General features: G+C 47.8%; 1 protein-coding gene and 1 long non-coding RNA gene across 3 annotated transcripts in view; one reads left to right on the plus strand and one right to left on the minus strand.

The window, feature by feature from the left end:
• Positions 1-2,957, minus strand: part of Pemt (phosphatidylethanolamine N-methyltransferase) — a 75,927-nt gene extending 72,970 nt beyond the window's left edge. For both annotated transcript variants that reach the window (XM_057775535.1, XM_057775534.1), the window contains exon 1: positions 2,773-2,957. In XM_057775535.1, the coding sequence (XP_057631518.1) occupies positions 2,773-2,835 (63 nt within the window). In that variant the 5' untranslated portion in view covers positions 2,836-2,957. The remainder of the gene's footprint in view (positions 1-2,772) is intronic.
• Positions 2,958-18,381: 15,424 nt separating this feature from the next.
• On the plus strand, positions 18,382-19,485 carry LOC130878550 (uncharacterized). Its single transcript, XR_009057448.1, has 3 exons — positions 18,382-18,422; positions 19,113-19,320; positions 19,444-19,485. It is a non-coding gene; the product is annotated as an uncharacterized LOC130878550 (long non-coding RNA).
• The last annotated feature ends 6,102 nt before the right edge of the window (positions 19,486-25,587 follow it).

A 25,587-nucleotide genomic window follows, 5' to 3' on the forward strand; every position in this document is an offset into this window, starting at 1 on the left:
GTCTAATCATATGCTCCACATCATACCTCAACACATACTACTATATGTTTAGGGAATTATACTTTTTTCAATCTGGATGAGGTAACATACAGATAAGGGAACTGCGATACGGAGGAAAGTTGTAGTTTGGGAAAATTTTGCTTTGCTTTTTGTTTTGTGTGTTTAGGGTGGTATGTGTGAAGGCCATGGATTGATATTAAATGTCTACTTTATTTTTTGAAGATTTATTTATTTATTATGTATGCAATGTTCTGCATGTATACCTACAGGCCAGAAGAGGGTACCAGGTCTCATCATAGATAGTTGTGAGCCAAGTGTCCAAAGGTGAAGAAGAACCTTGAAGTTTTCTTGGGCAAGGGACTAACTACTTTACCCCAAGATTTTGTTTTCTCTTTTTTCTTTTTTTTGTTCAGTTTTTTTTTAAATTTATTTATTTATTTATTAAAGATTTTTGCCTCCTCCCCACCACCACCACCTTCCATTTCCCTCCCCCAATCAAGTCCCCCTCCCTTGTCAGCCCTAAGAGCAATCAGGGTTCCCTGCCCTGTGGGAAGTCCAAAGACCATCCACCTCCATCCCGGTATAGTAAGGTGAGCATCCAAACTGCCTAGGCTCCCACAAAGCCAGTACGTGCAGTAGGATCAAAAACCCATTGCCACTGTTCTTGAGTTCTCAGTAGTCCTCATTACCCCAAGATTTTGAAAGAGGGAAATTTCCTGCATAAGAGCACAATGATAATGTTGTATGATGTCGTGGTTTGAATGAGAACAGCCCCCATAGTTGTTCCATAGTCTGTGGAACTGTTTGGGAAGGGTGTGTTTCCACACCTGGACTTACTGGAAGAGGTGTGTCACTGGGGGTGAGCTTTGAGGCTTCAAAAGTCCATGCTATTCCCAGTTAATTCCCTCTGCCTCCTACTTAAGGATCAAGATGTGAGTTCTCAGCTACCACTCCAGCACCATGCCCGTCTGCCTGCTGCCACACTCCCCACCATGCTGGTCATGTATTCTAGCCCTTTGGAACTGCAAGCCCCCAAGAAACTGTCCTATAAATTACTTAGGTCATGGTGTCTTATCACAGCAATAATAAACTAAGACAGTGATATTATTATTTTTATTTTATTAAGAAAAAAAAGCCGTTGGAAATAGGAAGCTTAACAGTACTGACCAGGCTGTGATAGAAAAAAAAAAAACACGACGTTAGTCAACAAGGGTAATCCTGACCTACCTCGTGAAACGCCCCTGGGTCTCCAGCTGTATGAGGCTGGGAGCATGCAGGATAGGAAAACCCACTAGAACTGAGAGGCTTAGGGGGAGGGCAGGAAAGCTTCACACCCAGGGTACTATTCCCGGCAGGACAGATTCCCGTCTCTGGCTCCAGGCCTACACAGGTCTTGTTTCCTTCATCCTGGGGTAAGCCAAGAACCCTTGGGCAGTGCTAGAAATCTACAGTGTGCCACTACACCCTGCCTGTCCCCTCACATCTTCCCCACTCCCAAGTTCAAGGTTACCCACCACTCCAGCCAGTATTCTTGCTGTGGCTGATGCACTACGTTAGAAAGCGTGACTCACTGGAGCCTTGGCTGGGGTGACACTTGTCTCACATGCCCAAAGGAAAAAAAAGGGGGGGGGAGAAGGGATGAAGAGGGGATCGGGGAGAGGTGGGGGAGAGCAAAGGCTGGAGATGCACTTAGGACTTGCCACTCACCTAGCTGAATGGAAGATATTCTTCAGTAACAAATATTCTAAAGCAAGCTCTTTTCCAACATCCAGTGCCCACCCATATCCTTCAACCATCTTTCATGCTCTTAACACCAGTGGGTAAGAGCATGTTCCCTCCTGTGTGCCTGCTGTCTCTCCAAAAGGAACTCCTACCCCAATGGCTTATCACTCACTGCTTAAGTTTCTACCCTTCCCTGGCACACAAGGCAAACCTTCACCTGCTCTTCTAAAATCAGATCAGTGCCCTCTCCTTTCAAGAACTACTTCTATGCCTGTAGTCTCCTTACACGAAGGAAAGCTCAGTGATGGCCAGCCTTTGCCTGCCCCCAGAAACTGGACCTCAGCAGTTCCGTTCCGAATATTGACCATGCCTGCGAATAAATGACCACGTGCACATGAAGCCATGTAAAAAGGGAACAAATGAAGTGAATCAGAGGCAGCAGGAGGAGGAGGCAACAAGCAGAAGAGGAGACTCGGAAAGAATCAGAAGCCTAGGGAGATGCCCAGGAGTGTGCGGGATGTCGAACCAAGTCCCAAGTGGCCAGGGGTCCACCACTTCCATCCCGACCCGACTAGGCACTGCGTTCTCCACTCCTCTGACAAGGAGGCCAAAGAGGGGCCAGATGTGTGAACCCAGGCACAATGACGCCTGCCACACTACCACACAGCAGCCACCCAAATGCAGTTAGCTGCCTTCTCCCTGAACACACTCACACGCTGGACGTGCAACTCCGACTACATAACTCCAGGAACACACATGCAAATCCCCAGGTTCACACCTTCCCAGAACCTTCCATGCACAATCTCCCAGAGCTATATAATCACAGACACAGATGCTCCCCTATGCTACAACAGAGGTGACACAACTCGTGCACGTTCCCGCAATCCCCACTACTACCACCACCAATCGCTCCCGCCCCTCTCCTCCCGGCCCTGCCCATCGTTGCTTAGGAACGGGGTAGCCCCGCCCACCAAGCGTTGTAGGCGTCGCCTACCGGCTCCGGCCTCGACCATCCCTCTCGGTTGAGCGGAACTGTTGTGCGAGTTATACCTTCCTGAAGTCGATATTGCCGAAGCCTCCACAGCAATCGTGTCCCGCCGCCGAGCTGCTCATAAGTGCAGCTTCGGGCTCGTATTTCCTTCCACCCCGTGAACCTCCTCAGGAGGTGACACGTGGGGACCTCGCCCCTCCACTTGGCTGGGGAGCCGGTCCCTTGGCATTTAAGGAAGCGCGGCCGGCCGGGAGTCTTTTCTGGTGTCCCCAACGTCTCCTGGCCTTCTGGGAAATGTAGTTTCCCAACACTGCCTCGTGGGGCGCACTTCCAAGTGGCAAGAAGCGGAGGACTACAAGTCCCAGGGCACTATTGGAGAGAGACTGCTGGTTACAGAGGGACTCCGGGCGATGTCCCTCAGATTGAGGCTCCTACGCTGCTACTTTGGACCCATTAGCTGCACCCCACCCTCCAGCCTAGCTAGTTTCCTCTGAAATAGGCTAAAAAAGACACGGACATTTACGGAAAGAAGGATCCTCATTCCAGATTATGGTTGTAACACTTTTGCCAGCTGAGGATCAAGAATTCTAGCACAATTAACTCTTGCTGTGAAGGTTGCCTACATAGAGACAGCGTTCCTCTTAGACGGATATTTTCAAAGAGGACTATTAAAATAGCAATTTGCCAAGCTTTAAGGCCTGAAAGTATATGGCCTTTCTCCTTTTCCAATTACAAACCTACAATTCTCACCGGGCGGTGGTGGTAGACTCCTTTAATCCCAGCACTCGGGAGGCAGAGTCAGAGGTGGGTCTCTGAGTTCGAAGCCAACCTGGTCTGCAGAGTGAGTTCTAGGACTGGCTCCATAGCTACTGAGAAACCCTGTCTCGAAAAAAACAAAAATAGAAAAACCCTGCAATTCTCTAGGAGTCTCACAAGCCCCATTTACAGTAAAAGATATTTCTTGATTACACCCCCCCTTGTGCAACCCCTGAGTTTATTTTTTCCAGATTACAATAACATCTGGAACCACCCTATCATCTCGTTTATCGAGGGGGTGCAGTTATCACCCTCTAAGATGTAGCTTGAGAGTCACCCGAGTGGCTTCTATGGGCTACCAACATTTATGTGTGGCTCTCTGAGAAGGCCACCCCCACACTCTGTGTCTTTCATCTGAGCACCTCTTTTTATTAACCCCCTTGCTTATATATCTATTCTAAACCTTCCCAGTAAACTTTGCTTTAAACTGGCTTCTGAAACTCCTTTCCATCACAAGGATCAAGCTTTAAAGGTGGTCCCTAAGGGATAGAAAGTTAGGAGTTAGGTCCTTCGGTAGACAGGACTGAACTGCAAACAGTGGACAGGAAATATAAGTAACTTGTGTGTTTGTTTGTTTGTTTGTTTGTTGTTTTGAGACAGGTTTACTCTGTGTAACAGTCCTTGCTATCCTGGCCTGGAACTTGCTTTGTAGACCAGGCTGACCTCAAACTCACTGAGATCCACCTGCCTCTGCCTCCCGCGTGTTGGGATTAAAGGTGTGCACCACCATCACCCGGCCTAAGGAACTTTATGTACACCCTCTACCATCTTGCTTTTAGCCCAGGTCAGTGCCCCTCACCACAACCTAGAGGTAGTGCCAGGTCAACCACAGCTTCTCTACACCAACACTGCTCCTCTGGGATCCCCAAAGCCCCCAGAGCCTTTGATTCAACCATACATCCCTCCTCCACTCATTCCTTCATAGGTGAGCTCTACATGGTGATGGAATGTGGGGAGCAGGTGACTGGGTGCAGGACAATCCCTTTTGTAGCTAGCTAGATCTATGGAGAAATGGAATTCAAAACTCTAAGATTTGCTCAGTCACTCAGCCAGCCCGAAGCCAGGTGGGACATCACCCACTTCAGCTGCTTCCTAATTCCTTGTGGACCACTTCTCTCCACCTTGTTCCTGCCCCCTGCACCAAGAACCAAGTAAAGCCTGGCTTAGTTCTGTGTGACCACCTCACAGATGGTTCCAGTCTTCACAAAGTGGCTAGGGTGGGACGAGCAGACGGAGGAGACAGGAGGGACACTGGCTTTGAAGGACACATTCTAGCTCTGGGGTCAAGCCCAGCTTTCCCTTGCTTAAGAGGAAAAAGCAGTACATACTGTTAAGACGTCGCAAAGGAAGGAACTGACCAATGGGAACCAACACTGGCTGCTGCTGGACTGGACACAAAGGGCTCACTAACTAGTCTCCGAATGACCACTGCAGTGCTGCTTACGATGATCAGAAGCCTGGCCTTGCTCAGTGCCACAAGTCCTGACAGTCAGCAGAGACCCTCTATCTAGAGGTCTACTAACTGGCGTCCCCCATATCTCCCAGACATGCTCTCCACTGAAGGTCCAGTCTTCTCAACTACTGGATACCTCTGGCTGTTTTATTGAACCGTGATTGTGAATTTCTGTGTGTTTGCTTTTTTCAGAAGGCAGAGAAAGGTAAAGGTTAAAGGTCACATCAGAACTGATGCAATGTATCCCCTCCCCCTATTCAAATCACCCCACCAGAGTAGCTCTCCTGGTGTCAGGGAAGCCAAACTTGCCACTTGAAATGTAACTGGAGATCTAATCACAAGCCAAAGGACGATATTTTGAGGCAGAAGTTTTTCCCCAGGGTCTTTGGAAGCCTCTACTTTTGAGCTTGAAGAGAAGTCACTCAGGCAATCTCCAACCGTGGGCATTTTCGTCCCTGGCTTCCTTGAGGAGTGGGAGGGCACGCTGTTTACACATGCCAAGTAATGGGAAGTTCGCCACCTCAAAGCAGCAGCCTGCTCCTCTGTCATGGTGTTCCTCCTTGACACCTGCTTACTCCACTCTTGATTCCTCAAGTTTCAATAAATGGACCTCTTTTTTTTTTTTTTAAAGATTTATTTTTATTTATTATGTGTACAGTACATCTGCATGTATGCCTGCAGGCCAGCAGAGGGCACCAGATTTCATTACAGTGGTTGTGAGCCACCATGTGGTTGCTGGGAATTGAACTCAGGACCTCCTGAAGAGCAGTCAGTACTCTTAACCTCTGAGCCATCTCTCCAGCCCCAATGGACCTCTTTTTTATCCTTGGAGTTCTCTTTGCTTTTCACTCCTGAGAAGCCATTTAAGACAGAGCATCTTCTAGTCAGCTCCAGATGACCCTTCGGGCCAGAGGATTACCTCCAGGCTGCCTTCTCTCTGTGTTGGATCTGGATGTGGCAGCTCCTGGGGCAGGAGAGAGAGGGGTCATCAAAACAGGCTTTTACTGATCAAATGGGCATTGCTAATTGAACGCCGTTGGTACAGCCTAATTCTTTCCCAGTGCACAATCTACTTTCTATCCATAAAATGAGTTTCCTGTCTTGAGCATACTTGTTCTCTGGTGAGCAGGCTCTGCAGTGGTCAGGTTTAGGTGTGGTGGGAGATCTTTCCAGAGCAGAGGTCATCTGGATGTGTAGGCCCTGCAGAGTTCCCACGTGTTCCCTTCCACATTAGGCTTGGGCAGTAGCCCTTTAAGTGACCTACATGCTGGCAAAAGGGCGCCTGAGTAAATTCATCGAAACCCAGTTCTCCACAGTATCAGCCAGGTGTTTCTCCGCACCTCAGCCTCCAAAGCTCACCAACCCTTGCTTCCTATTGCCTCCTTGTTCCTCCTACACACAGTGTGATGGTTTGAATAAGAATGTCACCCCCTCATATTAGTCATCGGGGAGTGGTACTATTTGAAAAGGCTTAGGAGGTCTGACCTTGTTGGAGAAAGTGTGTCACTGGGGGTTGTCTTTGAGGTTTCAAAAGTCCAGGCCAGACCCAGTTCCTCTCTTTCTCAGCCTGCAGATCAGGATGTAGCTCTCAGCTATTTCTCCAGCACCATGCATGCCATGCCTGTTGTCAAGCTTCCCGCCACAATAACAGACTAAACCCCTGGCACTGTGAGCACGCCCCCAGTTAGATGCTTTCTTTTATTAAGAGTTGCCTTGGTCATGCTGTCTTTTCACAGCAATAGAGCACCAAGACGTGTTTCTTAGCCATGTGTCTCCATCAGGGTCTTTGTATGTGTTGTTGCCTCAGCATGGATGCTCTTCCCCAGATTTCTCCTAGATCCTTCCTTACCCACTCCAGACTCCACTCGAGTGTCCCCTTCCACCCTACTGTGCAGACTAACCCGTCCATGCGCTCCTTCCCCTTTGCCCACTAGATTTCTTCACGGTCCTCTAGCAAATTTACTTCACTTGCCTCTTTATTCTGGGTAGCCCCACTGGATGTGCACCTCACCAGAGCAGGGGTTTTCTATCTTCCCTGGGTACCTCAGCCGATGCCTGATAGAAAGCAGGCACTCCATAAGCAATGCTGAATGAACAGTTCTGCCGCCGCTATAAGCTGTAGCCCTTGGGCCGGGCAGCTTTCTGGGTCCTACTGACCCTGTTTGTGGAATGGGAAAGAGACAAGACCAGGCCTGTCATCCAAGCTGAAAACTGAAGTTTCCTCTTGCCACCGGACTCCCTGCCCTACCACTCTCTGGCTGTGAAGCCTAGGGAAAGCAGCCTGCTCTCTCTGACTCTCAAATTCCTGGCCATGTCTAAGCTGAGCTCTTGCAGACTGCAAGCCCTGGGCTCAGCACTTCAAGAGCCTCTTGCTTCTTGGAAGCTACCCAGCAGTCCTGTGGGGGCTGAGGCTGTATTCTGTCCTGAGGAAGCTGACGCCACAGTCTCTGAGTAAGGGACAGGCTTTAAAGCTACCATTCAAAGCCAAGGCCAAGACTGCCCTTCACCTACCTCTGAAACCCATCTCCCCTGGACAAGATCTGATCCCTAGAAATCTAGCACGGGCTCCAGCACTCACTTGGTGTTTAAAAGCCCTCTTGGTTCTGCCCCTTTCTCTGCTGCGGTTCCTCTCTCCCACCACCTCAGGGTCTCATCCCAGCTCAATCTGAGAAGCTCCGTTTGCTCTTCAAGCCAGACTAACCCTGACCTCACTCTGACTCACATTCCTGCCAGTCACGGGGCCTTACCATCTCTAGTTTCTTCTGCCAGCCACACTCTTCCCTTCTCAGAGACCAAGGACTCTGCTTCGGCTACCCTTGACGCTTCTGCCTACACATACTGGTGCCTACTCAAAACTCATCACCTACTTGCTGGATGAATGGGGACAAGGCTCTGCTTTGCTTGAGTGAAATTATTCTCCAAAAATGAAGGCTCAAAACAGACTTGGTGACATACTACTACCTACTCTAATCTACTAAGAAAGCTGAGGCAACAGGAAGACCCCTTGAGCCCATGAGTTTAATGCTAGCCCAGGCAACAGAGCGAGACTTTATATTTTTATTTCTTTCTTTATTTTGGTTTTCCAAGACAGGGTTTCTCTGTAGGTTTCATTGCCTGGGGATGGTGGCATGCGCCTTTAATCCCAGCACTCGGGAAGCAGAGGCAGGCGGATCTCTGTGAGTTCGAGGACAGCCTGGTCTACAAAGCAAGTGCCAGAGCTGCACAGTGAAACCCTGTCTCAAAAAAAAAAAAGCTTTAAAAGGGGGGGGGGTTCCTCTATGAGCTTAAGAGTTGCATGGTCATGATTGTCTCTTCAAAGCAATAAAAAACCCTAACCAAAAAAATGAAAATGAAAGGAAGCAAAGTGAATTTTGTCTTCAGAGAGACAAAAGCTGGGAGCAGATCCAGCCAGAAGAGCCACCCCAGGGGGCTTCTTGCAGCAACTGAAGACTGCCCCACACAGAAGCCAGCATATAAGGCACAGAGCAAGAGACAAAAGGTCCGTGTCAGCAAATGGGAATGAGCAGTGGATGCTGGCAACCATGAATCTATTTTGTAGACTTGAAAGTGTTTGTCATGGAAGCTGAGAGCAAATGCAGGAAAAATCAACCAGGCTGCAGATTCGAGCCGCATGTTGCATGTCCACAGTCCCACCCCCACCAGGACTGCTTTCCTGGTTCCCAGGGAAGCATCAGCCAAAATGGACCGTGTACTAAGCATGAGGCTGACTTCCCACACTGCACAGGCCTTTGGTCTCGTGACATGACTCACTCTCATGCACAGGGGATCTACAAAGAGGGAACCACAATGCTTTCCTAGGTACCCTTTCATACACGTGCGGCCGCTTCTGTGTGTTTGGGGGTGCTGTTTGGTATACAGTGCTAGGGATCAAACCCAGGCCCTGCTAGGCACGTGCTCTATCATAGAGCTACACCCCAGACTTAGGCAACTTTTTTTCATTTTTTTATTTTTCAGAAAATTTATATCTTAAGGATTTTCTTTTTTTTCTTTTTTTCTTTTTTTTTTTTTTTTTTTTTTTTTTGGTTTTTCGAAACTGGGTTTCTCTGTAGCTTTGGAGCCTGTCCTGGAACTCCCTTTGTAGACCAGGCTGGCCTCGAACTCACAGAGATCCGCCTGCCTCTGCCTCCCGAGTGCTGGGATTAAAGGCATGCGCCACCACCGCCCGGCGCCTTAAGGATTTTCTATCTCAAAAAATTTCAAGCCACAATAAACACTCAAGAGTTTTCCGTGGGCTCCTGTGGATTTGCGTCTGCATTTCTTGGCATGTGTTTCATCTGCTTCTGATTTTATGTTCTGTTTTCTTGTGAACTGTTTGAGGGGTAAGGGTGGATTTCACTGGGACACCATGAACAGACACTCTGTCAACACACAGCACAATGCTCAGGATGAGAATTTACAGACACTTAACACTGTCAGCTGGCAAACAGCCCAGCCCACATCCACACTGAGACAGTTCTGATAATACGCAGTTCTAAGATCACAGGCCACACAGAGCTGGCTTTGTTCCGTCTTTGTCCATTAGAAATATACTGGGGACGGGGCATTGTGGTACACATCTTTAATCCCAGCACCCAGAAGGCAGAGGTAGAGGCAGGCAGATCTCTGTTAGAGGCCAGCCTGGTCTACATAGTGAGTTTCAGGACAGCAGGGCTACATGGTGAGACCTTGTCTCAAGTTGGGGCAGAGGAGAAAGAGAAAAAGAAGAAATATACTGAGAGAGGAGAGGAAATGAGAAGTTTCAGAGGATAAAAACTCTTGCCACCAAGTCTGAGGACCTGAGTGGAATCCCCGGGGTCCAAGTGGAAAGACAGAACCAAATCCCCTAACCCCATGTGTGCAACACACGCACACATATGTGCACACACGCACACACACATGTGCACACACACAATTAAGTAATTAACCATTTTTTTAAAAGAAGACATCAAAAACAGGTGTGGTGGCACATGTCTCTAGTCCAGCACTTGGAAGACTTGAAGCAGGAGGGTCACACGCTCTAGGCCAGCCTCCACTACAAAATGAGATCCTGGGCCTAGAGGGATGGCTCAGCTGTTAAAGGCTAGGCTCACAGCCAAAAATATAAGTGTTCGGTTCCCAGCACTCATGGCTGTCCCTCCAGTACAAAAAAAAAAAAAAAAAAAAAAAAAAAAAGAGATCCTGCCTCAAAAATGCCATTTCAGAAGTTGAAGAATGACATTAGCAACTTGGGAGAGCTCAAGCCAAGGGTTTCTGAGTTTGTCACGACTCACTGAATGCTTTGCTGCTTTGAACAGGAATGTCCCCGCAGGTGCACTGTCACAGGCTAGGAATGCACCATTTCTCTGCCGTAGTTTTTGTTTTTGCTTTTCTGTTGGGTTGGACTGGATTTTTTACTATGTTTTGTTTTGTTTTGAGAAAGGGCCTCGCTCTCTTACCCTGGTTAGCATAGAATTCCTGACGTGGCCTTGAATTCTTGGTAGTCCCCCTGCATCAGCCATCTGAATGCCAGAATGACAGGCATGTATACCACCTGTGCTGTTCCTCTTGGTTATTAGACATGGTGAGTGGCGGCAGCCGTCACCAGCCTTCCCAGGCCCACACTTGGTGGGCACATGTTAACACTGGCACAGGGTGCTAACAGGAGAAAGGAGGTGACATGTCCTGTGCCCTGGGACTAAAGAGACATCTGTAACTAGCACCAGACTGCTGGGTTCCCACCCCTGCTGGGTTCCCCTAGGCCCTACCTCTTTGCCTATAAGTTCAGTGCCCAGATAGAGTCTGTTCAAGGCTGAGTATGGAGTCCAGCAGCCCTGAATTCAATCCCCAGTACAGAGGCAGAAAGAATGGACTCAGGTTCAGGGTACAGGGTATAAGGCAAGGCAACTTCCCTGTGATTTGTGCAACCTTGGCAAAGAGGAGGATATTGAACACCCTGGCCCTCACCCATGAAAGAAGTCTTTAGATGCACTTCTAGCTGTTGACTCTGAGGACAGTAGAACCCCTAGTTGAAGACAGCTGGTGTGAGCCGAAGCTCCCAGAAAAACAGCCACCAACTATGTTAAAGGTTCTCTGAGGCTGACTGACTGATTACAAGTCCACGGTTGTGAAGAGCTGGAATGTTGTAAATCCAAACTATCTGGAACTATCTTTAGCCTCCTTAACATGCCATTTGTCACCTGCTCTTGTCTAGCCTAACATTCTTGTGCCTTAAGGGACGCCTTTTGGGATGTGTTATTAACAGACCCTCGCTTCCACCAGCCTGAGCTAACAGCCTGAGCTAAGAATGTATCCGATAGCATCTGAGGTCCACAGCAGTGTGGACAAGCATTCCTAGGGAGACACTGTGTCTACAAAGGTCCGTAGACTAATCAGACCTTCGGTGATGTAGAAGAGTTGGAATGTTACAGGTCCAGAGCCTAATTACAGTTTATCTGGGGCCATCTTTGGCCCTGTTGCCTATCTTTGTGTCAGATCTAATATCCTGTCACAAGCAAGTAAGAACCTTTTGGGAATGTGTTCACAAAACCCTAGTTTTCCACCAGTCAGTGGACTGAGAACCCTCTCAACAGCAACGAAAGCCAATAGCAGGGTTCTCCCCGTGCGGTCATAAACCCCTACCTGGCGTGTCCACGGATGTGTTTGAAGAGTGTCCTGATTTGTGGATGCCTCTGTTCTGTTACCATAAAAAGTTCTGAGGTTCTGAGCCTTCTCCCTCATTGAGCATGGCATCTGGGGAGAGCTGAAGCTGTGTTCCAGGCCATGGTCGCTCATATTTGGCTCTTACCCTTGTGGTGAGGACTGTATTTTTGTGCCATCAGCAAAGACCTCCCTACATCACTAAGACCGGCCTACCTGAGCTTCCCACCAATATATTTGAAAAGCATCCTGATTTTTTTTTTTAGCTTTCTTTTGTTGTACAACTATAAAGACTCCACAAAACTGTTTCCAGACTGGAACATCTTATTTGGGGTAAACCAAATCCATGTTCCCCAGCCGTAGCCACAGATATTTGGCTCCAGAATAAACAGTCTCTTGTTCCCTTTGAAGCAGGAGCCAGGTTTACATGGACACCAGATAGTCACTAGTAACCACCGCACCCTGTGCGCTCCATGCACTGGCCTCCCACCATGCTGTTGATAAACATTCCCTAGACCTTCCAGAAATCCAGCTTACCAATCAGAAAATGAGGCTCAGAGGTCTAAGCGACATCCCCCAAACCAGGAAGAACTGGAAGTAGGACTCAAGTCCCAGCTCCTGAGCACTCTCTCCCTATGTAGCTATATGCACTTACAGACACTTAACCTGGACTTCTAAGTGAAGGCTGAATGAGAGATGGGATTCTTGTCCAGCAAACATTCTTGTCCAACCATTGCCCTTTCAAAGTTGGGTATACAGACTTTCACTGCAGGCTCTGGGCCTGTGTTGCTTGCCTCTTTGACTGTATATAAAAACTGTGTGCAGTTGGTTATGTAGACCTAGGAGTGGGTAGGGTGAAGGGATGGCTCTTGGTGTTATTCATCACCACTGTCCCAACCACTGTGGCTTCAGGAGAAAGAGCACATCTAACCAATGAAGACTATGTTAGCAGATGTAGCCCTTGAAAGATGATGGGTCCATAGTACCTTGACCTGACCACAGGGATGTTCCCTGTCCCTTTATACCAGCCCAGGCCTTACTCACTATCTGTGACTATCTGGAGAAGGCTCTCACACACCATGTAGCCAAGTATCTCCTGGGCAGGTAAGTCACAGTGACTAGGGCTACAGGAAATGCTAGGCCAGCAGCTCCTCCTGGCCAGCCTCATGTCCTCTTGATGGTTTTTATGCATGTTGGTCCATTGGCCTGGCTCCCAAGTAGAAGAGAAGTATTGGTCCTGTATTTCAGCTGGGTGTGTGTGCGTGCGTGCGTGCTCATGGGCACGTGTGAATGTGTGTATGTGATGTGAGCCTCTCTGAGTGTGTCCATCAGTGTGTATACACACATACATGCCAGTGCATATTTCCATGTGTCTAATGGTGTCTGTTTCAGTATGTGCATTCCATGCTTGTCTGTGTATCCATTCTCATGGTTAAAATGTCTGTGATAGAGAGGCCTCAAGAGGGACATTGTGATAGACTGCCAGAGGGATAGAGAGGCCTCAAGAGGGACATCACGATGGATTATTAGGGGTGTTGGATAGAAATTGATCGAGGTGACCTGGAAATAAAAAGACAGGCATCTTCCGAAGCAGAATTGTTCTTTAATCAGAACAGAAGGACCACAGACTAAAGAAGTGAGTCTTTGTACACGTCATATAAGCTTTCAGGTTTTTTTAGGATGGAAAGGGGAGAACTTAGGGAAGGAAGAGTCTATCTGCTGCTCAGTCTGGAAATAGTAGATACAGATGAACTTGGTTTATGGGTCTGGTGATCAGGAGCTTCCATAGTGTTAGCCGTCAGCTTTCCTGTCCAGAGCTTCACAGTCCACTGAAGGCCTTTAGGTAATTAACCCTTTGGGGGTAAGGTGTTTATTAGAAAAGTTAATAATGATCAGACAAATACAGGGGCAACATCACAGGCTTTCTGAGGAGAGTCCAGGTCCCAGCACCAGAGACATTGATTATCTGTTCTTCTGTGTGTGTGTGTGTGTGTGTGTGTGTGTGTGTGGTGTGGTGTGTTTCACCCTCTTGGGACATATGTATATAGTCTGGGAGAACTTAGGGCCTGTCTATGAGTTTATGTATCTACATACTCAACATTGAAAGAGTAGAGGAACTGAACCCCCAAACCCTCTTGTGCCCAACAATCCAACACATTGCTCTTCTCTTGATGACCTAGACACACACGTCCTACAGGTGAAGGTCATCTCTGCTGAAGGTGGTGCTGGCACTCTCTCCAGAGAGGAAGGGATAGAGCAGGTGGGCAGTGAGCACACTGAAAGAGGTCAAGGGTGTCCCACCACAGCTTAGCCAGTAAGATATACCTTAAAGCTCAGGGCCACTGATTCCTTGGGTTGCCGCCACACCCCAGTCTCATTTGACTCTTTTAACTATGAGAAGTGTGGATTCCTTACTTTTCTTGTTGCTGCAATCAAATACCTAAAAAGCAGTTTAAGGAAAGATTTGTCAGTCGGTGGAGGCATACATTTTTAATCCCAGCACTTGAGAGGCAGAGGGAGTCGGATCTCTGAATTTGAGGCCAGTCTGATCTACAGAGCTAGTAGTTCCAGAACAGTCAAGGCTACATAGGGAAAGGAGATCCTGCCTCAAAAAATAAAAGGGGGTGATTTATTTGGGTTCACAGATCGAGGAGACACATTCCACCACACAGGGACAGTATGGCAGCACACAGCTCTGTGGTGATGGGAGTGGGAGGCAGTTTGTTCACATCTCAGCAAGCCAGAAAGCGGAGGGCTCAGACCGAAGCCGAGAGGACCTGAGGACAGGCCCAGGGACCCTCTTCCTACAGTGAGGCCTCACCTCCTAAATCTCTACAATTCTCCAACAGCACCAGCTGCTGAGGACTGAGCGTTCGTTCACACATGACCCCATGGGGGACGCTTCATATTTGAACCACAAAAGCTTTTTAGGTTTGCAGAGAAACTGAATGTGAAGTAGTCCCTAAGGATGTATTGCAACGTGGGCTCCAGCTCGGTGAGGGAGCACTTGCTTAGCTGCCTGAGGCTGTGGATGCCATCCCCAGCACCACAGAAATCAATTTAAAGCTCTTAAATGTGCAGTTATGCATGTCCATATGTAAACCCCATGTCTATGAGCAATTTTCAGTGTCTTGCAACCATCGTGACCTGTCCCAGAACAGGCCCCACCCACAGCACTCTGTCTATGCCCATGCATCGTCCTTGGTACCTTCTGTGATGCCCAGTCTCCTAGCCTTGCCATCTGGACACATCACAGACATGGACTTGTAGGGCATACAGCACTTGTGTCCAGGTGTCTCCCTCAGAACCAGATTCCCATGTTCAGCTTGGCAGGAGTCGGGGCTGCTTCCTTCCCCAGCTGGCCCTCACCCTGAGTCAGACAGACTACACTGTGTTTACCAGCTGTTCTCGCATTGGACTGCCCTGAAGAACACTGCTGATAGACAGAGCGCCTGGACTGTAAACAGGATTCCTACGAGGTCACAGATAATCGTGCTTGACCTTGCTCGGTCACCCTAGGATGGAGTGTGCGTTGGATCTGTTGAACAGCTTGTCTTGCCTTGGGGTGAGCAACTTCCAGGAGGAGGAAATGCAGGAGGGAAACCCAAGCTACACACTGCATCCACATTGGCACCCTCAGTCTGCCCCTATAATGGGCTGCAGCCATCTTTTTTCTCCGGTAGACTCTTTAACTTTCAATAGGAGAGAATCTGTCCCTTGCTGTGTGCACCAATAAACATAGTCCCTTCTGTCAAAGGTCAGGCCCCTGCCTTTTTTCTGACTCCCGTGTCTTTATACTACCTCAGAAACCTAACAGTTGCCATAAGCATGCCACATAGGATCTCACTATGTAGCTTTGGTTGCCCTGGAACTCACTATGTAGACCAGGCTGCCCTCAAACTCACAGAGATCCACTTGCCTCTGCCACCAAGTGCTAGGATTAAAGACGTGCCGCCATGCCTGGCTCACATGCAGGACTTTTAGGGGCACGTGTTTGTTTTGGTTCTGAGTCAAGGAAACTCCCTGTTGTCTGTATTCACTTCCAGGTTCATCTCCACCTGTCTTAACATCTCGAAAACAGGACCACTTAAAGGTTCTGATGTGGCAGGCTGCGCGAGCAGCCACCAGGGGGCCAGTTCCCCAGCACGTGTATTTTCCTGCTTTTGATTTAATATTTATCTGTTTGGTTGGTTGTTTAATTATTTGGTCATGGGGTGTACCTGGTGCCTATCCTATATGGTAAGTCATGCCCACCTGTACCTCCTGGCTCTTGGCTCTGCCCTCCCCAGTGCAAGGTGGCCTTCCTGTGGCTAATGCCATGGAGTCTTCCAGTGCCATCAGTCACTCTTTCGTCTTTGTAGAAGGGTCTGATGTCTTGATGATTTGTAATTGAATAGCCTGCCTCTTCAGGAGTAGGTTCCAAGAGATGGGGTAACCATACCACTAGCTCATATAAAATCAGATGTGAGGTCTCACAGTTTCTCAAGGCATCTCCGGTTACTGAGGAAAACCTGCCTGGACTTTCTATCCACAATCCTGCCTGCCCCCATCTGCAGGGAGCTGAGAATCCCTTCCCTATGCAAACTGACTTCCAGGCAACCCCAATGACTAAACTTTACCCACTCACCTCAGCCCTTGTGTGGGGTGGGCACACAATGTCTTGTACTCTCTAGCCACCCCTCGCTGCCCATTTCCAACTTGGATTTCTCATTTATCCTGCAGGCTCCACCCACTGCTGCCCCCTTCTAGAAGCCTTCCTATCCTGCTTCTTCCTACTCTTCCCCAGTCTTGAGCCACCTCATCTCCTTCTGTGGGAGAGTTTGGGGACTGTAAGCCTGTCAGGAAAGCAAGGACAGACCCTTTCAAAGAGACCTAGGGCCTGCTTCTCATTCCTTGAGTTTACCTTGCATCTTCTGACACTGCTAATGAGCTAAAGAAAAAGCCCGCTGGTAAGTCAAAGAGCCCACCCAAGAAAGGATACAAAGGCAGGACCAATCAGTGGAAGGAGAAGGAATTAGCAAAGGGGAAGGTTGGGGACCCTTAAAACACCCAACCCAGAGCAGCCCACGCAGACTCTTGGTTCTTGGCTCCTCCCAACCTGGCTGGAAGCTGTTTGCTGTTCTTGCTTGCCTCATTCTCTCCAGTCTGCCAGTCCTTTCTCTGTGGGGTGAGACTTGGGTGAGCCGTCAGATTCTCCAAATCTGGCCACTTTCTCTTGCTGTTTCAGTCTTCTTTCCCGGATGTACAATTCTTCTTTTTTGTCCCTCAGAATGAACTCAGTGGCCACTAGATGACCATCCCTCCCGCCAAGACCCCTATAACATCTCCAGGTCCCACCTCCTCAGACTGCTGTCAGGAGCCCTCCACCGCTGGGTTGTTTTGTTTGGAAACAGGATCTTCCCATCAGGCCGGCCTTGAACTCTCAAAGTTGGTTTGTCTTTCTTTCTTTCTTTCTCTGCCTTCCGAGTGCTGGGATCACAGGCGGGCACAGCCACCCGGGTAGGCTTTAAACTCCTGGCCTTTCCTGCCTGGGTCTCTGAGAGCTGGGATTCCAGTCCTGTTACCAGGAATGTGTTCCTTCACCTGTGGGCTCATTCACTCCTTCAGTTTTCTGAGGCTGTGTTAGGAATGGGACAGGAATGAAGTAGCTGGGCACGGTGTGGTAGACTTTTAATCCCATTAATCCCTGCACTCTGGAGGCAGAAGAAGGTAGCTCTCTGTGAGTCCGAGGCAAAGGAGGCACACACCCTTAACCCCAGCGCTTGAGAGGCAGAGGCAGGCAGATCTCTGCAAGTTTGAGGCCAGCCTGGTCTACAAAGTGAGTTCCAGGACAAGGGCTGTTACACAGAGAAACCCTGTCTTGAAAAACCAAAACGCAAAAACAAAACAAAACAAAAAACCCTCACTCATTCACAAACAAAAGTATGTGAGGTATGGAGGCACACACCTTTCCTTGTTCCTAGCACACCTAGACAGGAGAATCTCTGTGAGTTTGAGGCCAGCCTGGTTTACAAAGGAACCACACCGTGAGACCCTGTCTCAAAATAAATAAATAAATAAATAAATAAATAAATAAATAAATAAAAACAAGCAAAGTAAGTTGGACAATGGTGGCACATAACTTTAATCCCAGCACTCAGGAGGCAGAGGCACAGGTAGATCTCTGTGAATTGCAGGCCAGCTTGGTCTACAGAGCGAGTGCCAGGACAGGCTCCAAAGGTACATAAAGAAACCCTGTCTCGAAAAACAAAAAAGCCAAGCAAAACAAACAAAAACAAAGCAATAACATCAGCATCATTATCAACGACAACAAAAACAAATCAAAAGTGTGGCATAGATCATCGCTTGGACCATCCTATCACAGAAGCCTTGCAGGTCCAGCAGGAGAGCAAGCCAGTACTCTACTGTGTATGTAGGGAGTTTGGTCCCAGAGAACATACAGCAGTGTGAAGGGTTAGGGATTGCATATCAATGCCTGTGGCCTCTAAGGGGCTCCATGAAGCCCGTGTGTAAACCTCGCTCTTCTGTCTTCTGTCCCTGTGCTGCTGGGAGGGACGGCCCCACTTTCCCCTGCTTGTAATCTCTGCAGAGGCACGGGTTGCAAGAGCAGGACGTCTGAGAGGAGTTTCAGTGAGGGTCAAGTGATGGATGTTGTACCAGAGGCCTTGAGCCAATACAATGACTCAGTGCAACGAACATTTTGTGGGTGGGGCTGATTGGACGAAAGGGCTTACTGCATGACACACTGCAGCACATAGTACCACTAGGATGAACGAAGAGGGGTTTGAAAGATGGAAGAGCGAGGTGGGTTTTTTGTTTTGTTCTTAATTGATTTTTTTTCAGTTTTTTTGGGGGGGGTTGCTGCAGGGGTGAGGGGAGGATATGGAGGGACTGGGAGGTGAGTAGGATTGGGGTGCATGATGTGAAATTCCCAAAGAATTATGTTTTTGTTAAAAAAAATAATATAGTAAGCCAACATAAATGAATACATAACAAGAGAGAGAGACAGCATAAAACATTATCAAATCAGTGTTCAAAATATCTATCAAAAATTGACTAAGGAAGCCCTTTTGAGGTCATCAGCTGAGGCTCTCAACAGAAAGAGTTCTCAGCAGAGCAGAGTGCTCCCTTGGGTCAGGTTTCCAAGTAAAAGAACAAGTAGCGGTAGCTAGATGACGTCATTAAATTGGATACAAAAGGGTTATCTTCTCACTGGTCTCAAGGACACAATGAAGGCTTTTACTTTTCTGGTTTGGGGCTCTGAAAGATACTTGGAGATAAGAAGGCTTAGGTCTGAACCAGTAAAAGATGGACCCGGAGCCAGCCTCTCAGAAAACTCAAACAGCTCATGACAACTCACCAGGAAAGTGTACATTTCCACAGGGTCTGCGGAGGCACAAAAAGGATTATTAGTCAGGCTGGGGCTTCCAACTCCAGTTCTTTGGCTGCCCAAGCTGCAGGGAGCCTGGGAAATGAGTCCCTTTAATCCTATAGGGTCCAGTGAATGATCTTTTTGTGCCTTCCCTTTCCCTCCTCTTGCTTACGAACCACATGAAATAACCGGAGCCTCTGAAGCCACTGTGGACAGCGAGGGATTTTGAGGTTGGAAATCGTACTCTGGAGATAGTGGTTTCTGGGCTCCTAATCGTTTCGCGCAGTTTTCAAACCATCCGCGGACCCGCCACCACTCTCTGACATGAAGGTAAAAACCCTGATTGTTTAAGAACTACAGTCTGATCTCTCCCAGCAACCAGTGTATTCCTGAGTCACAAGAACAACTGTTAGAACCGCCCAGCACTGACAACAAATTGTGCCCTTCCTGCAGGAGGACTATTGACTAGCACGAGTCCTTCCATCATCTCTCTGAGCTCAGAGTATGCATCTTACCAGAAGATGGCCCTCTGGCCTCAGAGGGTTGGAAGCCTGTGAAATGTGAAATGTGGAGCATGCTAAACATTTTTTTTGTTGTTGTTGTTGTTACCTTGACACCAGCTAGAGTCACCTGGGAACAGGGAAGCTCAACTGAGAAAATAAATGCCTCCCTCAGATTAGCCTGTGGCATGTCTGTAAAACATTTTCTTGATAAATGATTGATGTGGGAAGGGCCAGCCCACTCTGCTAGGTGCCGCCCCTGGGCGGTGGTTCTGGGTGGTCTAGGAAAGCAAACCGAGCAAGTCATCCGGAGCGAGCCAATAAGCAGCGCACCTCCATGGTGTTTGCTTCAGGTCCTGCCCAGATGTCACCTGACAATGGATTGTGATTGTGGCATGTAAGCCTAATAAACTCATTCCTCCCTGAGTTTGATTTTGTTTGTGGTGTTTTACAACATTAGAAAAGCAAAGTACTATAACATGACAATCTTTTTAACATGCATGCAAAACCTAACATGCATAGTAGCAGATCACTGAAGCATACTACAAAACGGAGAAACCACGCCTGTCTGACGAGTGCGGGGATATTCAGTTCAGTCCTGGCACTGGTAAAAATGAAAGGATAGGGGCTGGAGAGATGGCTCAGAGGTCCTGCTCTTCCAAGGGTCCTGAGTTAAATTCCCAGCAACCACATGGTGGCTCACAACCATCTGTAATGAGGTCTGGTGTCCTCTTCTGGCCTTCAGGTATACACACAGACAGAATATTGTATACATAATAAATAAATAAATAAATGAATAAATAAATAAATAAATATTTTTTTAAATGAAAGGCTAAATTTCCGGGAGAAATAGATGATGGCACTATCAAATATAGAGACTTTAAGACACCTTCACCTGCTGGGTAGCAGTGGCGATGCACAACTTTAGTCCCAGCACTTGGAAGGCAGAGGTAGGAGGATCTCTGAGTTCGAGGGCAGCCTGGGCTACATGGCTACAATCCCTCTCAGAAAGCAAACAACAACACAGAAGCCTGCTGGGCTGGCAGGATGGCTCAGCAGATGAAGGCACTTGCTGAAAGTCTGACTACCTGAGCTGGAGCCTCGGGACCCACACAGTGGAAGGAGAGACCAACTCTTACAAACTGTCCTTGAATCTCTTTGTGTGCACTGTGGCATGCCCCCACAGTAATGAGTAAGGAAATAGATAAGCAAATTAAAAATTAAAGAATAGGCAGGGTAGTGGTTGTGCACGCCTTTAATCCCAGCGCTCAAGAGGCAGAGGCAGGTGGATCTCCATGAGTTCACGTCCAACCTGGCCTACAGAGCAAGTTCCAGGACAGCCAGGGCAGTTACACAGAGAAACACTATCTCAAAAAACCAAAGAGAAAAAAACTAAAGAATATAAGGGTATGGTGACTGTTAGGAATATTTCTTAAGACAAGCTTCTCCGCCAATGCAAATAATTCTAATCAGACCAAATTAGACCGAATAAAATATGCCCGTGTTTAATGCAGCGCTCCTGGGTGGCCCAGAAAAGCATGGCGAGGAGGAAAGAGCAGGGGAGACCACGTGAAACCTGGAGACCACGTGTTCCTTTTCTGGGCGGCAGTCTAAATAGCCTGTGGGAGTGGTCCACCGCTTGGCAGGCTTTTTTGACTCTCCGTGGGGAAGGGTCACTGCTTGCTGGACTTTCCCAGAGGTGGAGTCCAGACCAAGGCAACTCCCGGGCTTGAAATGGAGCTTCCTGCTCCATTCCTGCTCCATTGGCGCTCCAAGGATGGGTGTCAGGGGCTGGGGGGATGCTTCCAACCCAAACATCCCAGAGTCCTTGTATATAGGGGTGTCAGGGGACTGGAGTCTCACTTTTGACCAAACAGTGTTGCCTTTAATCTCAGCACTCAGGAGGCAAAGACAAGCAGATCTCTGAGTTCAAGGTTAGTCTGGTCTACAGAGTTAGTTTTAGCACAGCCAGGCTATACAGAGAAGCCCTGTCTCAATAAACAAAAAACAAACAAAATGTAAAGAATACAGTTCCTTCTGTATCTCACGGGAGCATTCACCCATGCTGACCATCTTCTAGGCTGTGAGACATACCTTAGTGCAAAAATTCTTAGTGCAAAAGAATGCAAATTACACACAACATCTGCTCTGGGGTCACAGGAGAATTAAACTAAAAGTCAACCAGCAGAAAAATGACTAAAAAACTATTTCAATGGAGTTTAAACAATAGATATCTAAGCAACACCTGCTGTCAATTACTCCCAAGATAAATTTTAAAATATTCAACTAGATGAACAGGAAATTGCAACATAAAAATTCTGTGATGTAGAGAAAGCAGTACATAGAGGAAAATGAATGTACATCTAGAAAAGGATGAAAGATCTCAACCAGCCACGTCAAATTCTACTTCCAAAAACCAAGAGGGAAGCAAAGCACACACACACACACACACAAAATGAGGTTGAGAACAGAAAATGAACAAAGTTCAAAGCAGATTTCTTTGGGGGAAAATCAACAAAGTTAATACATCCCTAACTGCCAATAGCATGACACACATGATTCATTCATGACATGAATGAGTTCTTCATGATGTGAAACGGGAGACAGCACTACAGATCCCATGAACTAAAGATCCCATGAACATCACTATAGATCTCATGAACACCACTACAGATCCCATGAACATCACTACAGATCCCACAAACGTCACTACAGATCCCACAAATACCACTACAGATCCCATGAACTACAGATCCCACGAGCATCACTACAGATTCCATGAACTACAGATCCCACAAGCATCACTACAAATTCCACAAACTTCACTACAGATCCACGAACTGCACTATAGATCCCACAAACACAAAAAAAAAAGATAGGAAATGAACACTGCACACTCTGACCACAAATGGGCTACTCGAGGTGCAATAGATTAAGTCCTTGATTTTAGCCAAAGGACTAAAAAGTGGTTGGACTTATTCTTTGAAAAACACAAGTGGGCAATCTGACTAAGCGGGTACCTGTTAAAGAGGCTCATTCAGTCGCTAATAACTTTCCAAAAGAGGAGCAGTAGGCCCACTGTGATATCTGTGAAATACTGAGGAAACCATATTCATACAAGACAAACATGTGGACATCCTAGCACATTCCAGGGGCCCTGTGCTATCCACTTCCTAAACCAGACCGGGACATTACAAGAGGAAGAGAAAATTCAAACTGATTTCTCTCATGAACACAGATATAAAATTTCTTGACAAAATAATAAATAAAAATAACTATACATTAAGGCTACAGGGGAATCTATTGCAGCATAAAAGGCAGCTTAGTTCAACACTCAGACATCAATTTATATCATTCATCACATTAACAGGCCAAAGAAGAAAGATCACAAGAAAGAAAGCTGAAAAAAAAAAAAACTTTTGCAAAATCAGCACTTTCTTGGGAGTTTCAACAGTGGCTTTATTCATTAAAGAACAGTTCTTGTCTTATATAGATTACTGCTGAAATATTTCCAGATGTTGTCTGGTAAGATGGCTCAGCAGGAAAAAGCCCTTGCCACCAAACCTGACTACTGGAATTTGATCCCATGCATAGACCTACATAGAAAGAGGAGAGAACCAATTCCCTCAAGCTGTCCTCTGACCTTCACGTGCCTGTCATGTCATGCATGCATATATATGTGCTCATACACGGCAACAAGTAAATGTAAGATGTAATTTTAAAAATCTCTCCAGGGGAAATGAAAGGCATGCTCCCTGGAGGTACGCGGCATTCAGCCATTGAGCAGCAGCAGGTGCCGGTGCTGCAGAATTACCGCTCGTATCTAAGGGAGCTCCCTTGAAAGGAGAAGAGAGGACTGGAATGTCTGAAAAGGGCTTCTGAAGACCCAGTGGGTGCTGGTGTTTAAACACAGCTGCCAGAGTCTCTTGCCCTGTGGTTTCCTTATAAGAATATCTTGGCCAGGAAATACGGCTCTGAGCTATGCCAAGCTGACTCACTTCATAACAGCCACCCCGGGTAGCAGTACTGTTGCCAACTCTCTGAGGCGGCAGGAGGGTCACCTCCATGGCCCCCATCGTCCTTCTATTGCCTCCTAGTCACGTATACAGCCAGGTCCTCTTCGCCGAGCTGACCACCGAGCTTGTGTGGCTTCTGAGCGGCAGACAGAATCTCCAGCCGAACTCGTGGTGGTGCCCTGTGCATGAGAATGTGTGGGGGCATGGCTATGAGGAGCTTGCATTCACAGCCTGCCCTGTGGCTTGACGAGGAGTCTCCAGGCCTCGGACAAGGCTGGAGCTTCACTGGAGCTGACTATGGGGCCACGAGCAAGTGACTCCAGCTCTCTGTACCAGGGTCCCTTCCTCTGCACCATGGGAACAGAAGCTCAGTCTATTGGCTGCTGGAAGGTCCTCTGGGTACATGAAACGTTGCCTGGTTCTCAGGAATTCTGTATTGTGAGAGCTCAAGAGAGGATCCTTGCAATTCTCCTCAGGAAACTGAGGGGAGACACTCCTGTGCACCTCTCACACTCAGACACATTCACTCACATACACTCAGACACACCCCCACTCACATACACTCAGACACACCCACTCACATGTACCTGCTCATACCACTCGTGAACTCAGTCCCAGCCCCCACTCACACTTACTCACATACTCTCATACTCATTTACATGTAACTGCTCACACTCATATTGACACACTCAGACTGGACCCCCCTCACACTCACACTCACACTCACAAGTCTGCATCCTCAGACATGATGGCACGCTCACACACTAAGACAATAAACACTCTAGTATACCAATAAGTCTCACTGGGTTCCTTTTTTGCTAGGGAAAGCATCCAAAATGAAAACAGAAGAATGGAGAATAATTAGAAGATCCCTTTCTAGGACCTTGGCCGTTCACCTATCTGAAGGTGCTTCCTTGGTGGGGTCTAGGCTTCTGGCCCACCAGGGTACCTGGATCACCTGTAGGGTCTCAGGGCATCATGGCCTGGGGGCCTCCTGGGAACCTGAACAGAGATGTAGCTCTAGTGCTGACAAATTAGGGCAGATTCTGTGGTTCCTCCGTCTATGACTAACTCCCCTTTGCTCCCCTCAAGGAGTTAGGATCTCTTAACTATCTGATCTGGAAGAGGCATTCACCCCAGTCACACCCTCTGTCTTCCAAGTCCTTGGCTGTCTTCCCCCACGCCCGGGAATTGGGAGAGTCCCCTCCACAGAGTTCCCTCCTTGATGTCATGTTAGCCAGGGCTGGGGCTATGACCCCTGCTGAGGAACCATAGAGCCTTTAGACATAGAATTTCCCCAAGAACTAAACAATGTCCCCACCACACACTTCACAGCCACGTACCTACAAGGTCCTTGGTCTTCCCGTCTGTGTTACGGGACAGCCATTCCCTTTAGCCTCTGTGGGGCCCCTTCAGTGTCACCCACAAAAACCCTTTGCCAATCTGAGCTTTTGCTCCGGGTTGGCACCAGGGAATCTGGCAAAGAAGGACGCCTCCATGGCCAATACCATACAAAGGACAGAATCACCAATTTTAGCATTTGCTCAGTCTCCTTACTTGGGTGCAAGGACAGAGGATGTGAGACTGCCAAGCACCCTCAAACTCAATGAGGACAGCAGGGGGACCTCCAGTTGTTCTGCCATAGAAGCTGCCAGACCACCTGTGCTAATTCCAAGCCGGTGGCTTTTCACATTATCAAGGTCAACACAGGATGGGCTAACAGAGCTTGGAAGAAGATGTCTTCAAGGTCACAGGCACCAACGTCCTGGGTTCTGGGGCTTGCTTCAGGTCAGATGGTAGAAACACACACCGGAATTCTAAAGACAGAGCCTGACTCCAGGCTCCCATCTCCCACCTTCACTCTCACCCATCTCCTGGGTTCACACTTGTTACAGAGCCCTCCTCATAGGAGTTTGTGTTGTGGAATATTTTTCTAACTATGTAAAGATGTGTTACCTTTGTTATGCTGCAGAATATTACTTTAGCTGTGTAGAGGTGTGTTGCTACATTTGTGTAACAATGCTAGGGTTGTTACATTTGTGCTGCATTTTTTAATTGTATAAAGATGTGTTACATTTGTT

The sequence above is a fragment of the Chionomys nivalis genome, chromosome 7 (assembly GCF_950005125.1).
Source record: "Chionomys nivalis chromosome 7, mChiNiv1.1, whole genome shotgun sequence".
Lineage (NCBI taxonomy): Eukaryota > Metazoa > Chordata > Mammalia > Rodentia > Cricetidae > Chionomys > Chionomys nivalis.